At 40.6% G+C, this 17,420-nt stretch overlaps 1 protein-coding gene across 1 annotated transcript in view; it reads right to left on the reverse strand.

Annotated features, from left to right (window-relative positions):
* Positions 1-17,420, reverse strand: part of LOC102040271 (connector enhancer of kinase suppressor of ras 2-like) — a 163,548-nt gene that overhangs the window by 67,778 nt on the left and 78,350 nt on the right. Inside the window, exons 4-7 of the mRNA XM_031058825.1 lie at positions 14,498-14,700; positions 13,145-13,232; positions 6,848-6,889; positions 4,301-4,420 (exon numbers count right to left, since the gene is read on the reverse strand). Coding sequence (XP_030914685.1) covers positions 4,301-4,420; positions 6,848-6,889; positions 13,145-13,232; positions 14,498-14,700 — 453 coding nt within the window. The remainder of the gene's footprint in view (positions 1-4,300; positions 4,421-6,847; positions 6,890-13,144; positions 13,233-14,497; positions 14,701-17,420) is intronic.

Below are 17,420 nucleotides of genomic sequence, written 5' to 3' on the forward strand. Positions count from 1 at the left end.
TCCAAGAGCAGGAGGAGGGGAAAAAAGCCCCAAACTTCAAAAACCATTCTATGATCCCATTCTGTATCTCTGTAAAATCTCCAATAAAAATGCTGCCTGTTTATGTGACAGCAAAACTGCTCCAAAGCTGGCTCTGGGCACAGAAGGAGGTAAATCATAGCAAGGTTCTCCAGCCTTTCATCAGCCTCCATCCCCAAGGATTTAGCAGCAAGCTCAGGAGCTGCCAACAGCAACCCAAACTCCTGGCTCAAGGGCTTATTGTGGATCCATCAAGCCAAAAAATTTAAAGTGGGAAGGCAATTTTCTTAAATCACAAAGTTATTTTATTCTATTCGATTTCCTAAAAATTTATGTCTGCATGTTCTGCCAGAGCTAACGGTGATTCTCACAATTTAATACTTTCTTAGTGCAGGAATTTATTTGAAGTTTGTCAAATTGATTGTTTGAAACAAAGCTTTGCCTTCCAGACATCTTGTTCATGCTGATTATGCTGTGCACTTCAGATATTAATGGTATTACCATACCCAGTACTACAGTTCAGGAGAAAAAGTGCTTTACAATCCTTAAAGTTACTAAAAAATGAAATGGAAAATACAAGGAAGGTGTTTCAGTATTCTCCACTGAAAAATCAGTGTCAAAATAGGGAAAAGGAGGAACCAGTTTGACTGGTGAAGCACAGGAAGGAATGGAAAAAAGAGGAAAAAACCTCAATATATTTCTGGAGGCCAACAAATGCCTGCAGAGATCAGGATGCAAACAGAGTCCCCATGAGCTGGAACAGACCCCAAACCGAGTGTTCCCAATGCAAATTCCTTTGTCCAGCAAACTGCCAGGAAAGCACAGCACGCAGAGTGCCCTGGGAAGGCTGCAGATAAGGCCAGGCTTTAATAAAGCTGAATGCAAAGAAGGTATTTTAGAGAGGAAAAAAAAAGAAAAGGGTGACATAAAGCTCATAAAAGCACAGACGGAAAGTTCAAAATGCTGGAACTGAGGATGCACATTCCAAAGACTCAGAGTCCCTTTGTGAAAATGCTCTATGATCCAGAATTTATTTACACAATTAAACACACAGACAGTGCCCTGCAGGAGCTCTGACTCCGTGCAGACTGCATGGACTTGGACCTGGAAATTAATTCCATTTATGTGGGAGCTTGTGCAATGTCAATAGAATTCCTGGCTCATAGGAGGAGAAATTAGAAGGCATGTAATAAAAATTTTGCAAAAGGAGTTTTGAAAACTTGGGAAGACTCATAATTTAGTTAGCTGAATATCATTCCAGATAACTGAATTCTTTGGTAAATCTGAGTGATTTACAATACACACTTTTCTCCAATGGCAAATAATTTTGTTTGTTTTCTAGGTGCCAACCCTGGATGAACCCTGTTCTCAGCAGCTCTGAAAATTAGAGCTACATTTAAACCCAAGAGAGCCTGTATTTTAAATTTATGTTACAAAGGTAAAAAATGTTCTGAAATATTGTACATTAAGCCGCTCTTGAAAAACAAATTTTGGTGATTTTGACACCAACTGCTGTGCATTAGCTTCCTACCTCTAGAACTAAAATTACAGTATCCTTTTCACAAGTGTGTTGTGAGGATGAATTAATTAGTGTCTGTGAAGCACTCAGGAAGGCCATATAAAAAATAAATAAAACAACTCACGATGAAATTAGTAACTCCAGGGACTGCAGAGCTTAGCTGGAGTGTGGTAAATCAGGCCTCAACCCCTACACTGAATGATAAGGATAAAAATGGAACTCTGAATACTTTCCATTCACTGAATAGTGCTCATTTCTCTCTTGAATGGAGCAGATATCCTGTGGAAAAAAATCCTCTATACAATCATGAGAAAGCCATTTGTAATTCATTACTCTGTTCTATATTTGATTCTGATTAATGTTTTCTTTTCCTTTTCACATGATTTTTCTTTTATTCCCATTTATAGTCCTTTTTTCGTATTTTCTTCTAAACAGAACACAGTGTCAGCAAAATTGATTACAAGGAACTTTCCAACCTAACACATTACAGTGCCTTCACAATTAGGCACAGAAAACTCACTCATTCACTGTGATTTCACTTCATCTAAGGGAAAAAGGGGGAAAAAAGGGAGAAATTGCCAGGCAGTTTTGATTGCAGTATTTGTCTCATGTCCTCTGTCAGCAGTGCCCACTCCCTGCTCTTGTGTTGGCTCTTAACTCATGGGCATGTTGTGGATGCAGAACTACACAGGGGTTCTTCTGTCCATCCAGCCAGGGCCATTCCAGCACACATCCTCAAGTTCTACCAGGAAAAAAGGGAATGTGAAGCACAGGAAAGGCCCCAACATCTCAGCCACCAGCTCTCCCCTTGGTCACTCCACAGCTCAAATCACACTCCAACGCTTCATGGCACTTTAGGGCTCCTTCCAAGAGCTTCTGACAGACACCTGCCTCAGCCTGCACACCAGGAAATCTCAGTTCCCTGCAGGAAATGCTGTTTTTGGGGTAGATGCCACTCCTGTCCTGCTCCAGCCTGATCCAGAGCCATCACTGCATGGGAAGCATCAGCAGCACCAAGCCCTGCTTATGGTGTTCTATCATCTCTGAGGAAAATGCATCTCTGTGTTCACCTCCTCTGCAGCACTGATAATGAACTTTCCCCTAATTAGACCAGCAGAAATCCATCCCATTTCTGCATAGAAAGGAAAGGCACACAGAGTGCTGGCCTGGAGGGTGTAGGAATCCTAATGCAAGTCAACAGCCCTGGGATATTCACAGTGTATCTCCTGCAAATGTACTGACCTGTATTTCCTGGGCACCCTGCACTAACCCAGAAATCAGAGCTAGAGGGGAAACTGGGCCATAAAGGGACCAAGTTTGGCCATAAGGATGCAGCAGCACAGCGAGGGAATTGTAGCTGTGCTCAGGATTACACACTGGGCTGAGCATCTGCGATGGCACGGAATTAAAATTGAATGTGCTTTATGCTGTGGTAATGTTCTTTGTTGACTAAATCAGCCTAAGAATAAAGTAAACTTGTGCAGTCACACAACTCCCCCTCATGTTATTAAAATATGTCATTCTCAGATTAATATGCATACCTCAGAGTAATTATGTCCTTGTAACTCTGGCAGTATTTGCATATGACGTTTGTCGCTATTCAATGTCAGAACAAAGAGGAAGATATTGAAATAATACAAAGTGTCTCAACTAACAGAAATTTAAAATCTGTAAATCATGCTGAATTACAAACAGGAAACATGTCACAAGGTGTGGAGTGGCACTCAAGTGGGTTTTGATTTGCCAGTTTGGGGATTTTCTGTGGAGAAGCCTCATGGCTGCCAATTTCACTCCCCACTTCCCCCTTATTTTCCTCCTACGACTGCTTCCTTCAACCCAGAAGCAACATTCCTGAATTACTCTTCTTGTAGGGAGAAAATAAAAATAAAAAGAATTCTGAGAAGGCAGCTGGAGGCAGTTTAGGAGATTGTGCTGGGAAAAGCAGCCTGGCTCTTGAGGAGAGCCTGCAGTGCCACCTTCCACTCCAGCTTTTATTGGGGTCTTGGGTTCCCAAGCACAATCCTTCTGTTCCTACAGCCCACCAATAGCAAATGGTTGCAAAGTAAGGGACTACAGAGGGGAGGCAGGAGTCTTTACTCACCAACCACTAAAATGTCCCAAAAAACATATCAGTACATTAATATTTGAAAGCTGTAGCCAAATAATTCTGAAATTGTTCCTGCAGGACATTTCACTGCTGTGACCCACCACCAGTGCAGAGCACCTGGGATATCCAGAGCCATCCAACCAGGCTGCTCAGTGAGCAGCAATTTGCAAAAAAAAGAGATTTATTTTGTTCCTGGGATGATGCTTCTGAAAGTTTTATTTGAACTGATCACTGGGGAGGCATGTAACTCCATTTATGCAAGTCCAAGGCACAGACTTGCCACTGGTCATTTTGAAAGGACATGAATGACATTAGTTAATTTTATTTGTATATTTTTGCATTTGGGGATTATTTCAGTACATCCCAAAGACTGCAATCTGGCAGTCAAAGGACCATAGATTTAACACTCATACAGTTACATGTGAAGCCTGAGGTAAAACAGGTCTTAGTTTGAAAAGACCCCAAACAATCCCTTTGTTTAGATAAATTTCAATTAAACCACCTTCAGAAATCTGATCCAGCTTACCAAAAAATTAGGACATTGCACAAAAAACCATTTTGTTTTCTTGATAAATTCAAAAACCAAATCACCCTGAAGAACTGAGGCTTGTGCTGGACATTGTAAGAGTTAAACTTGAAGCTGCTTTGCTACTTACCAGCCCCTCACTGGGCATGATGCTGGTGAGATGAACAACCTCGAGATGAGCAGATTGGGACACCAGAGAGTCAGAGGAGAGGGAAATGATGTGGTCACAAATCCCAGACAGGGTTTTACACTGCAAAGGAAAACAAGTCAATAGAACCCCTCATTCCCAACTGGAACTACAAGTGAAGTTGTTCTTTTTCGAAGAACCAACCAAGAATAAACAGGTAATTTTAATTCTTAGCGCTGCAAAAATTAAAGGTGTATGAAAGTCAAGTGGTTAAAGGAACAGAAAATATCCATAAGTGTCAAGGAAGTGTACATGTATTTACAGTTCTGCTGTAGAGGAATATCTGTCTCTCTAAACTATCTTCTCCACTCCAACCATGGGCACTTTAAAAATAAAAGAACAAACCCAATGGACTTTATCCTTATGATTATAAATACAATGGGAGTTGAGTGAAATATGTCAAAATAAATGTCTTATGCAACTGAGTAACCTATTTTGGCTACCAAATGATGACATCATCCCTACCAACTGTGATAATTAGGTGAATTGTGCTCTGCAACTTGGAAAATTTCCTTTGTTAAAAATTACCCTGGCAGAGAAGTGCCTTAGTTAACCCATTTCCTGCAGTAAAATTCTTATGCATCTTTGAGCACATCCTTTAACTGATATTCTACATCACCACAACTATGCAATGATTTTGTTACCCTGCCTTCCAGCTAAAGATCTCAAAATCTTAATGCAAATCCACAGAAACACCTTCAGAGCAGGAGCCCCGTTGCATGGACAGGAGCAGTGGGTCTGGCAGATTGAACCCATCTGTCAAAGCAAAGTTTGTAGGTCAGAGAGGAGCTGAGCTGGACTCTCAGACAACATTCATGGGCAAAGATTTATTGCCAAATTTCTGTGCGTTGCTTAAAGCACACTCCTTCAAGAAGTCTGTGCCTGAAAATGTTTGAACCTGATGTGAAAGAATTCATTTAACAGAATTTCAGGATGGGTTTCTGGTCAAGGCTGTGCCGTGTGCATCTATTTTGCTTTGGGGACTCTACTCTCATTTTTCCTAATTATAGCAAATTCCAGTGAAATCCCTTCAGGGAAGTTTTGTTTCAGGCATTTGCAAAACCATGAGGCTTTCTAATATCTCATTTGACACTATCCACAGAAGTTAAACAAATAAAGTTGTCAAAACGAATAAGTTAACTGCCTGAATGTGTAGGTTGGATTTCCATTCACTGTGCAGTTACTCATCTGGAAATCCAAGGACAGCTCTGGAGCCTGGGCTGTGGCATCTGGATTTTGTATCAGCTGCAAGATGCAAAGCATCCCACTGAGGTGGCTGCAGATAAAGGTCACCATTTCCACAAATATTTCAAACAGTTTCAGCTCGGGGCCAGAACTCCTGAGCGGAGTTTGGGTCTCATCTTCTCCCAGCAGGGATGGAGAAACTCAAAAATCTCAAAAATTTCCAGTGTAAGAATATTCTTATTCTTATTCCATAATTTCCAACTGAAAACCTCTCTATGCCTCAACACTGGAGAGCATTTGCCCAGATTAGATGCAGACTAAACCCCAGGGAGAACAACACTTTCTACTGTAATGCTTCGACCTTAGAGTTGCCTCATGGAAATACTTTTTTTTTTTTTTGTTAAATAAACAACAAATAAGTTTTCAATCAAATTAACCTGGTCTATGGAAGGTGTCCCTGCCACAGTCAGAACTGAGGGCAAAAAGGAGCAAATATATATATATATAAATATAAATATATATATATATGTATGTGTGTGTGTGTGTGTGTATGCACACCCCAAATCCCAGAAGGTATCAGGTGATTTTAAAAGTTCTATTCATACCCAGGTTTGCTATAGTAAGCTTTTTTTTCCCCCCTCTAAAAGTCACTGCACACTTTCTAAATTTAACAGCACATCAATGTTTTATGACAGATTTTAATCCCTGCTGGAAGCAGAGTATGTGCAAAAGGCTTTAAAAAATAGAAGAAAAAAAAAGAGTCAGGCACTTGGGCAGAGCTTGTCAAAAGCTTATCTGAACTTGTAAATCCTTTGAGAGTTCTCTCTCACCACAGGCTTTATCTCAGTGTCAGTACAGGTTTCTGTGCTGGTACCAGGAAAATATAAAGTATTTGAATTTAAAGGCCAATATCTAATCAATAATCTTGAATAAGATTCTTCCACTCCCTTTGTCATCAGATTTTTTTGAGTTCTGAAGGCACAAAATGCTCAGTGTGACAACCAGAGATGCAGCAGGTCCATGGATCTGACCAGCCTTTCTGGTAGGAATATTCACTATACAGAATATTCTGCACCTTCTAAACCTAAACCCATAATTCTGTATTTGTAATTAACTGTAGCTATAACAGAGAGCATTACTGCAGGGAATATTAATTTTTAGCAACTGATGTAATTCATCAGAAATTATGCTAAAGAGTAAGGAACTCTTAAGAGTAAGTATTTTCCTATAGCTGCCTTATTTTTGGAAAAAAATCATTTCCATGTGTGGGGTAGAAATAGAGAATACCAAAGCAGAATTACTTACCACATGAAGAATTTTATTTTCTGTTTCATACACCGTACAATCCTGTGGTAAAACAGAACAAACCCAATTAAATGAATGTCACATCGTCTTTCCTATTAAGAAATGAAATAAAGTTTTATGCTGTTAACAATTTCTTACATATTCCTGAAGGACCTTAAGATTTGTTACTTTTGTAGTGGTCATTTTCCTATTTTAGCTATCATTTTAAGAATAGTCAATCCTACACTCCATAATTCCAGTGTCACCCTTACCTTGCTTTTTACTTTAGTATTATTACGGGTTAAAATATTGTTTTTCTTTCATGAAACAAACCATACAAATTGCTAAACTGCCTCTATGACTTATTAATGTTTGGAAGTTCCCTCAGTGTGACCCTCTGGAAATTGGGGCCCAGCCATGGCAAAGGGGTTTGACCCATCCCCTGCAGCTCTGCCCCACTCCAAATCTCAGGTCATATTCTGATAAAACATAAAACAAAAAGGGAAAATATAGGAAAATATCTCCTCCAAGCAGAGTGAGATTAGAACAGGTCTCCCCAAGCCTTGGTTCCCTCTGAGGACAGCCCTGGCCAGGCTCCTTCTCCCTTCATCATGTTGGGAAATTGTTAAATCCTTCTCCAAGGGCTCTTCCACGTTGGAAAAGGCTTTCTCCAGAGCAAGATATGGGATAATTTAAAATATTGTCTTCTTTGCTTAGTCTTTTTTCCTTGAATAAGCTTCCAAGTAAAATTTAACTTACTGATAATGCCTGAAAGGTCTCTTCAAGTAACTTCAGATTCCCTCGGTTGGTCAGAGCCTGGTGATGGCAACACCAAGGCTGAGGGTTTTATCTTAAGAGCTGGACTTGATATGTGGGTCCCTCCCAGCTCAGAATATTTTGTGACATCCCTTCAAGCAGCTTAAGATTCCCTGTACTTCTCAAGGTTTCCTTTTTTTACTGCATCTTAATACATCAGCAAGAGTTAATTGCTTCAGATCTCGCACAGAACAATTCCAATCCCTCATTCCCTGTACCCTGAATGCTCACTTTGGGCTGGGACACCTCTGGAGGTCTCTGCTCCCCTTTTCCAGCAGCCCAAACCCTTGGCTGTTCCCATCCAGCTCCCAAACCTTGTCCCTTTTTAGTCCCTTTGAGTGTTTTTTCCCTGAGCCCACCTGAGGCAGCTGCTCCAAACCCTCAGCCCAAGGAGCTGCCCCTCCCTCAGCTCTCAAGGTCAATATTTATTTTGGAGGATTGCTGCTCTTGTGGAGAAATGAATTTCTAAGTGACTACAGTTTATAGAATATTGTTACAAAATAAGAAAGTCAAAATCAGAAGATTGGGAGTACCAAGCAACACAGAAGAATTTATATTAGCATTTCATGGTCAAGTATCCCTTTGATGTTTCCTCTGTATTCATACTGTTATTTTCTAGAGCACAAAAAAAAAATTCAATTAGTCAGTTTGGCTGGCAATGCCCAAGGCAGTTTTCCTTACAAGTTTTGCACACTTCAAACAGCTCATCCACCATCTCCCTTTAACCCTCCACGTACCAAGAGAACAAAATGATCACAGCAGGGCTTCCAGCTTGGCTCCAGAGCTAATGCTCCTGCCTAAGTAATTCCTTTAATTTCTGTGCTAGAAATACAATACGAACCTCCCTCTGAACAAACTTAATTACTTCAGGTCAAAGAATAGAAGACTTATGTATAGTAAAACTGAAATTTTACTGTTTTGTAGAGCAGAATTAATGTTAGCTGTACTTATGTTGCACATTCAAGATTACATTAGCATGAAAAATGTTAATGGCTTTGGGATTCCTTCCAAAATAGATGCATATTGACTTCTTTTTAAAATACATCAGACTAGTTTAACTGAGAGGTTAAAAGCACTTGCAGTGTTACACTAAAATATTAAGATATGTAGGTCACAATATCCTTCTGATTTATTTTTCTCTGATACATAGTAATGCACTAGGGATCTCATTAAAAAAATAATCTTCCAGGACTACCATTTTTAGGATGTTGATGTATTTTTCTTAGAAAATAAATAATAGTTATAGTCACGTTCTTTCTATGTTCTCCAGTAGCAAGATGACATGATAAAAATATTTGTTCTTGAAGTTAAAAATAACCTTTAAATTAGTAGCTGTGTTCTATTTCCCCTCTGTAAGAGGATAAACCCCAGGAATTACAAAACCAGTCACAGGAGCAGTGTTGCAAACCAGGCAAGGACTGCACTGTCCTGAATATCCAAAATTGACAAAGCCCACCTTTGTCTCTGACAAAGTGAAACTGCTCCTCTGCATATTCATAAAGAGAAAAGGTCACTGGGACTTGTGCTCACCCACACTCTACTCAAAATTTCAATTTCTAATTCTGAAAGAAGGAAAAAGTGCAAGTACCACAACATTTTGCAGATACCATAGTGTTTCTATGGCAAGTTCTTGAGGACAGTTAACTAAAACATTAAAAATTGTGAAATATTGAGTTCATTAACTTAGTTCTATAAAACAGCGTGAGTTAAGTCAACTACTGAAAAGAAACTAAAACCCTATAAATGAGCAATTCCCACCACAACACCAGAGGAAAGCTCTACAGCAGCCTTTGAGTGGTGGATATGGCAAAGTCATATTTCAAAATACATTGCTGGCATGCATAAAATGAAATACTTCTAAAATTCAGACATTCAAAAGAAAGATCACTCTGGAATTAGGCAAATACACCATGGCAAGTGCACAGAACTGACTCATTTTACTTGGTTCAAAGGTAGAGACTTGATCAGAGTGTATTTTTAGAAAAGAGTGAACAGATGTTTGGTGAAATGTTCTTCAGCAAATGCAAGCAAAATAAGATGGAGGGGCTGAAAGCTGAAGTCTGCAAAGTTCAAACTGAAAGTAACACCCAGGTTTTGCATGGCAGCTGCTGAATCACAGGATAATTCAGGTGGAGGGGCCTCTGGAGGTTATCTGGTCCAACCACCTTCTCAGGGGAGGCTGATTAAAAATTTACACCAGGCCCAGAAGTTACCAAGAAACAACAATTCCTGTCAGTTGCAGTGCAAGCTAGATGGCTTTAAAACAGCAGAAAAGCCATGCTTCATCCTAAACACAGTATTTGGCTAAAAATAGGGCAAAATCCATTATAAGGTAATTTGAAAAAATCCCTTATTAAAAAAATCCATTTTAAGATAAATCCATCTGAATTTATCTCAGTGAGGTTAATTAGGCAATAATGAAGGGAAGAACAAGCATAATTTTGTTTGGTTTTTGTGAGTTGTGCTGACATCCCTTGGTAAGACAAAGATTCTTTTTGTTGAGAGAAAGTTTGTTCCTGCAGGTGTATCAAAAGCATCTACCTCAGATTTAAACATCTTGGACATAATGAGGGAAAATTAAAATCCCAGCTGCCTCTGGGACTGGGGAACTCTTGAAAAATTAACCAATGGCTGCATTTTATGAACAAAAATCCAAAGCCATTAATCCCCAGCTCCTCTGCCTTTCCCTCAGGGCAGCCTTGGTGCTATGACCAGCCCCAAATTTGGTTCAGTGGTTCTGGTGGATCCCATTTGGAGCAGGCAGGAGAGTGAGTGCACCTTGGAACTGAGCTGGAGCTCAGGGTGAAGGCAGCAGAGAGCTCAAACATCTCAATACCCTGTTAAATGTGATTTTTGCATATGACTATAAACACATTTTGATGGGACATTGCACCTCAAAATCAGGTGTTTCTGCAGCTCTGTGCCTGACATAATTCTTTTACAGCAACTCAGTGATCCGAAGGGTTCAGAAAACTGAGCAGAATAAAGCACATTTCCAAACAGAAATGGACAGCTGTAAATCTCCTCTAAAATCAGAGAATGAGGTTTTCTTTTAATCAGCATGAGCAGATGCTGTTTAAAGTTAAATAAGTGGCTATTCATCATAGCATTTGCATGGTATGTAAATAGTGGTAATACATTAAAATAAATTTGACCTAAGGTTATGCCACCCAGAGCACACAGGACATTTGAGCATGAAGATTCACAATCACTTTCTGTATTAAACTAAGGTTACAGGGTAATGTCCCCTGTTAGAAAATTCACCTGGAGTGGCAGCTGCAAGTTGTGCACACAAACCATGTTCAATTTGCACAAAATGTCAAAGACATTTCCCACTTAATGTGCCAGATCTGTACACTTGACTGCTACTTTCACTCTGGCTGAAGGAGGTATTTAAAATGTATATAATTCATAAAACAAAGAGCATCTGAAAGTATCTGAGACCCAGGTTTCTATTAGTTATGCCTTTCAATTCATATTCCAGCCTACAGCTGAGCCTGCAGCTCTGGTTTAGGTGAGACATTTCTGCTTTCACACATTAAGGTCAATTTTTCTCAGATTTAGTGACAGAAAAGTTGTTCTGTCTATGACTGATTTGGTTTTATCTGCTCTTTCTGGTGCTAAGTTTAATATAACATAAAAAGAACTTAATAGACAACCATCAAACAAGCCAGACCTGACAATAAGATAAAGAAAAGACAAAACTTGATTTGTAACCTGAAGCATTTTTAAAGCATAACCCACGGACTAACCAAGCATTTTTCATCTTGGAATGACTTGGAGTTTATGCTAAAAGATTGTTTTTAAGATGTCAAAAGGAGGACAGTTGTGGGACTGGAGCTGAAGGACTGGAAAAAATAAAGAACCAAACTATTGCTGGCAGAATTTCAGAGAGGAGAACAGAATTTCATCTGCCAAAAGCTGGGACATGAACAACAGAAGTGGAGGCAGCAATTCAAAATTACTCCATTTTCACCTGGACCACAGGGAAAAATCAAACTCACACAAACAAAGTGCAATATCAGCTGAAGGACAGAATCAGAACCTGGACTTTTTATACTGTAGAGAAATTAATTTTGCTTAGTCTGTAAATCAAAAATAGCCTGGTGCTATAAGCATCTTGTAAGAGAAAGCTTAATAAAGATACATAAATAATTAAATGCTGACACAGGAATTTCTAAACTAAGAAAAGAGAAAAAGGATCTTTGTTTTCTGCTGCAAAAATGCATAAAGGACAGGATTTCGAGGAGGAATAAAGCTGACTATTATAAATTAAGGATAATAGTGTAGAATACAATGACATATTTATCAGCCCGAGTTCTTTAGCTCCAAGAACTGAAATAAAATTGAAGTGGAGGGGAAAATAAAAGTTTTCAGAACTACTACTCCATCACTGCTCCAAAAAACATTTGAAATTGAGTTCTGTGGTTGGTCTGCTGGGAAGGTGCCTGGAAATCTGTGGCAGCAGAGGACAGAGGCAGGCAGGGCAGTCCTCTGCACTGGAGACAGGCCCAGCCTAGAGCCCCTATAAACTGGAGCTTAAGCCAAGCTTTCCTCTTGCTTTCCCTCCTTCAACCCTCTCATCTTTTTCCTTTTCTTCATTCCAAGACAGCCCTGCCTGTTCTCTGACCTCTCCACATATTGCAACAGTCTTTGTCTCATCAATATTTCATCTGCTCACAAGGGGAGCAGCTCATTGTAAATATTTGTAAAATTAATTTACCCTCAGTCTTTCAGTACCTGTGTGTCACCTCTTGTCTCACTTCAGGGGCAGACATTGCTAGAGACTGTTATTATAATATTCTATTCTATTCTTATAGGGGTCACAGCTCCAAGCCTGATTCAAGGAGTGTTTGGACAATGCCTTCAGACACAGGGTGGGATTTTTGGGTGTCTGTGCAGGGCCAGAAGTCGAACTTGATTCTGGTGGGTCCCTTCCAACCCAGGGTATTCTATAATTCTATATAGTATATAGAACTAAAGACTAGATAAATTACTTTTATGTACTTGTGGACTTGTATATTACAATACAAAACTTGTATATTACAATAAAAAACTTCCATGCCACTGGCTCTCCTTTCAGTGAAGAAGCCAGCACAGGTTCTGGATGTATTTGTATGCATTTTAAGAACTTGTCCCCAAGACATTTTGGATCACACATATTTTAATCTGGAATAACCTGCTAGCAGTAGTTAAGCTGTTTCCCACTGTGGTTTTATTCTTCTGTCCAACATTTTCATGGTGGCAAATGACCTGACATGAAATTGCCCGCTCAAGCATGAAGTGGATTATCTTTAACTTCACACCATCCTTCAATCTATCCAGGAGGATCCCCAAAGTCCAAAAATCTTCCTGTCCCTCCCAAAAAAATGAGAGTAGTAAAGAACAGGGAGGTAATGCTGTAACAACTTTTCTGCTGATGCTAGAGCTGTATTGTTATTTTTACTATTGCAGTTTTCAAGCAGTGATGTGAAAGGCCTCAGAGCAGAGAGCCACTCCTACCTGTTGCACAATGGTTGTTAGTTCCAGGCACAGTTGAACAATGTTGTTTTTCAGCAGTGAATATTCTGTCACGCTGACAAACGGAGACCTGGGGCAGGGCAAGGACAGGTTTGTGCACAATTAGGGACCACAATTTGCATTATAGGCAGATATATCTAATACAGGGATGAGTCCTACAGCACAGAAAGGCCAAATGATTTTCATCTCCAGCAGCAAGTTGCACAGTTTTTGTAATATACATCTTTGAAACAAAAATAATGCAGGCAGGATGCAAACTGGATTTTGGCCAGAACATCAGAAGTTCTTGTTCTTATGCAGAGTAGAAATAGGAGCTTTCAAATAACCATAAGCAGCCCGGATTTTCTTTGTACTGCTTATTAAAAAGATGGCATTTCTGGTATGACGTCACTCCTCGGCAGCAATCAGCACCTTAATTCAGAGAGCCCAGAAATGCTCACTTACTCACAGCTTCCTGCACGCTCAGATTCTGTTCAGGCTTTCCAAATTCTGGCTGAATCTGACCCTGTTTGAATCTATAAGAGCTGACAAGGTCATAGCCTGAGAGAATATGACTGCTGGCATTAGGTTAGGAAGATGTCACCAGGATTATACAAATCCTGTAAAGGAGGGTGATTCACTCTCACTGTGATTTCTAAGGTGCCATTTATATGTTCCAGAGCATTCCAATTCCAGATAAAGCTATTCACTGCTAGAGCTACAAAGAAAAACAAGCCAATGTTTGTTTTTCCAAACAAGAAAAATTCTGGTTTGTATCTTGGTTTCTGTCTTGCCACAGCCACAGAGATACTTTTAATGAAATTCTCAGTTTATACATGTAAAACACCAACGCTGGTTGTTGAGTATTAACCATCACACCTGTACCTAACACATCCAGTCTACTCCTGATAAATAAGAGCATTTAATTTTCAGATTAAGCAAATACCATCATTTATTTTGAACATTCTTAATTGATTTGCTCAACTCCAGCTTTTCTGTGTCATAGCTGAAAGACAGCTCAAACTCCACAAGCTTTCCTTCCCTGCCCTTCATTCTAAAATTTCTGATATTACCAGTTGTGGCAGTGAGAATAGCACAGAAACATTCATTTCACACAAAAATCCAACTGAAAGAATCTCAAAACATATCTAGAGCAAATTTTAACACTCTCCCGACAGAGAAGAGTACTAAATTTTTCTTCCAATATTTCACAAAATTCTAAAAATTTAGAGCTATTATTCCCGACCTGCCATTTTAAAATCAAAATAAAAAAGTCCAAGAGGCAAAGAAAGAACAAATACAAAACTCCCCAAAGAATAATTCTCATGCACAAGGGATTGAGGAGCAGTTAATTACCTGTCCAGCCAGGCGAGTAAGTTCTTGGCAGCACCAATCAGGTCAACTACAGAGGTAAGGAAATCATTTGGCAGCCGTCTGGAGGCCCTGCCATCGTAGTGGCCACTCCTCCTCCTACCCGTTATGAAGTTCTGGAGGTTTTTGGCTGAGGCGTTCAGCTTGTGAGACAGAGTCCTCAGGTTTTCAGTCTCCAAACCATAATTCTGGGGGAAAGAAGATGGATAGAGTGTGTGGTCAGCTGCATGAACCAAACTGTGAGGAGAGACATCCTGGAGGGAGGATGTTTCTCCCTAATATCCTCCTTGGCTGGTAGGGTGGCTGTGGGTACCTGGGTTGAGATTAAACAGGAATATTTGGGTTGGAACACATTTGGCCTGGGACACACAGATCTCCAAAAACAATCTTTATGACATTACCACCACCCACTCTGAGTGTGTGGTCAGCTGCACGAACCAAACCGTGAGGAGAGACATCCTGAAGTGCCTTGGCTGGGAGGGTGGCTGTGGTACCTGGGTTGAGATTAAACAGGAATATTTGGATTGGGACACACAGATCTCCAAAACCAATCTTTACAGCATTGACAATACCCAGTCTGGGACACAGCCTCTGCTGCCAGCAGCACTCATCATCCAACACAACTCACTGGGTTCAGCCACATCCCTGGGGGAAGGGAAAAAGGATCCCAAGTGCTGAGTCCCAAGGGCTGTCCCATGTTGTGTCATGTTGCAACAGAGTTCATAATGCCCTGGGAGAGTGCAGCTGCTGGTGCAGGGCCTGGGAACAAAATTAGGCAGGTGTTGGTTTCAAAAAGCTCAAAAATCCATTTATTACCCCTGGGGAGGAAGGCCAGGATGAAGATGAAAGACTGTGCAAAGGCAGGGTCGTGGGGTTTTTATAGGGTACTGCAGGGGTGGAGGTTAGGGTTTGGGTCAAGGGAGGAGTTATTAGCAGCACAAGAAGGGTAAGATCAAGTTCCTGCCTCCTTGGAACAGGAGCACTGCACAGTCCCATTCCCAGGGAGGGAGCTGAGGGAGGCACTGTCCCCTCTCTGCTGTGGCCCATGGGTGTCTGTCACCTCAGCCTGGAGCAGCCCCACTGCTGGATCCCAGCTCCTGGGGCTCCTTCACCTGAGGAGAACATTGCCCTATGAACCAGGAGTAAAGTGGAACGTGGCCTTGCCCAGAGGAGCCCAGGAGCAGCCTCAGCTGAGCCCTGGACAGCAGCTGTCCACATCTGGAACAGGGAACATCCAGCCAGGGCAGGCAAAGGCTGCTCCTGCTCCCAAGGCTGCTCAGGAATGGCTGCTCAAGGCTCAGAGACTCCAGCCACTTCCAGGGTTCCATATTTAAGAGTTCTGAGTGGATTTTTGTCCATGGTTCCAGTTCTGATGGCAGGAGAAGGTTTTAATGTAGGTTTCCAAACACAAGTCCCTTTTCCCTTTATCCACATTCCTTCATCTGTGTCTCAGTCCTTCTATCACCAGGCCTATTCCTCACTTAGATTCAGATAACAAGCACAAAGATTGTTCAAATCCATTAAATAATTCAAATTCACACAGAAAGTCTCACACACGCTGAATTGAACCCAGATTTTTTGCAGTCCCCACAGGATGTAGAACATGAAATAATTTAACGAACATTTAAACAAAATCAACCCTCAGAGCCTGAATTGATTGCCCACTGTTAATTTCAACTATTACAAAGGATGATCATTAATATCACACATTAATATTTTTGCCTAAACCTCCTTCTTGAAGCAGAGAATAAAGAATTGAAAAGAATACACTTCTTGACAGATGCCAACATGGATATTTGTTCTAGAAATAACAACTTTCAACTCCAGGAAAGGGAAATAGGCTGACCAATAACAAGATTATAAACTGGGGTTGTATGGAAAGCAAACAAAGCACAAACAAGCACTTGGTGAAGTGTTTGGACCTCTGACAGCTGGCACTGGGGACAGGGCCTTCCCTGCCAGCCATTCTCCCTGTCAAAGTTCACTCTGAGAAATAATTCAAGGCTTTGCCTCCAGCTTGGAGGGAAATCTAGGAGAAATGAAACCTTAGCTGACTGCAGAGAATTAGATTGAAATACCAGGGAGAGAATTAATTTCATTGTTAGGCTGTATCACAGCTAAAACCCTGTGGTAAGGGCCAGATCATCCAGTTCAAGACTAAATTGCTACAGATGAGAAAAAACTCCCTTCAACTTTTTTTTTTTTTTCCAAGAGCAAATAAGGCAGAATTAGCACCAGTGTAACCAAAGAAAATAATTCTCATTTGGAAAAGTTTAAAGAGCAAGCTGTATGTGACAGTAGTGTGTCATCTGTTTAATATCACATCTCTCATTACAGCACTGAAGGAATTCCCTCCCCTGCTCTATTTTCCTCTTGACTTCCACTCATGCCAGGATGATGGCTAAGTGGATGCACTGGGATGCCTTTTGCAGCTCCCAACCAGCTGGGCAGGGCCTGGTTTCCCCCAGAACAGGTTTCATTCTGCACACTCAGCAGCACACTGCAAGGATGATGAACTGGATCCTCCTGGTTGCTTATTCCTGTGGAAACAAGCAGGAAAAAAACTCTCCCAATAATATTTTATTGCATAAAAGCTCTGGAAACCTGTCACTTTGCTTTTAAGAGGAGTTAAGCAGCAAAGGATTTGATCATTGAATCTATAAATACCAGAGGGTATTTTAGATCCCAGCAAGTGAAATCAGCCAGAGAGATCTTCTGCAAAACACAGAGGACTGAGCAGGAAATGTGTGTGAGGAAATCCACCACACAAAGAACAAGTGCTTTGCTTTATCTTGGAGTTTATTTCTTGCATGCCAACGACAACCTCAATTAGTGTCAATATAAAATTTAAAATACAGCAAAATGTAGATAAAATGTATCCATAAAGGCAATCAGAAGATGAAAGGGA

The sequence above is a fragment of the Geospiza fortis genome, unplaced genomic scaffold (genome assembly GCF_000277835.1).
Source record: "Geospiza fortis unplaced genomic scaffold, GeoFor_1.0 scaffold29, whole genome shotgun sequence".
NCBI classification, from domain to species: Eukaryota; Metazoa; Chordata; class Aves; order Passeriformes; family Thraupidae; genus Geospiza; species Geospiza fortis.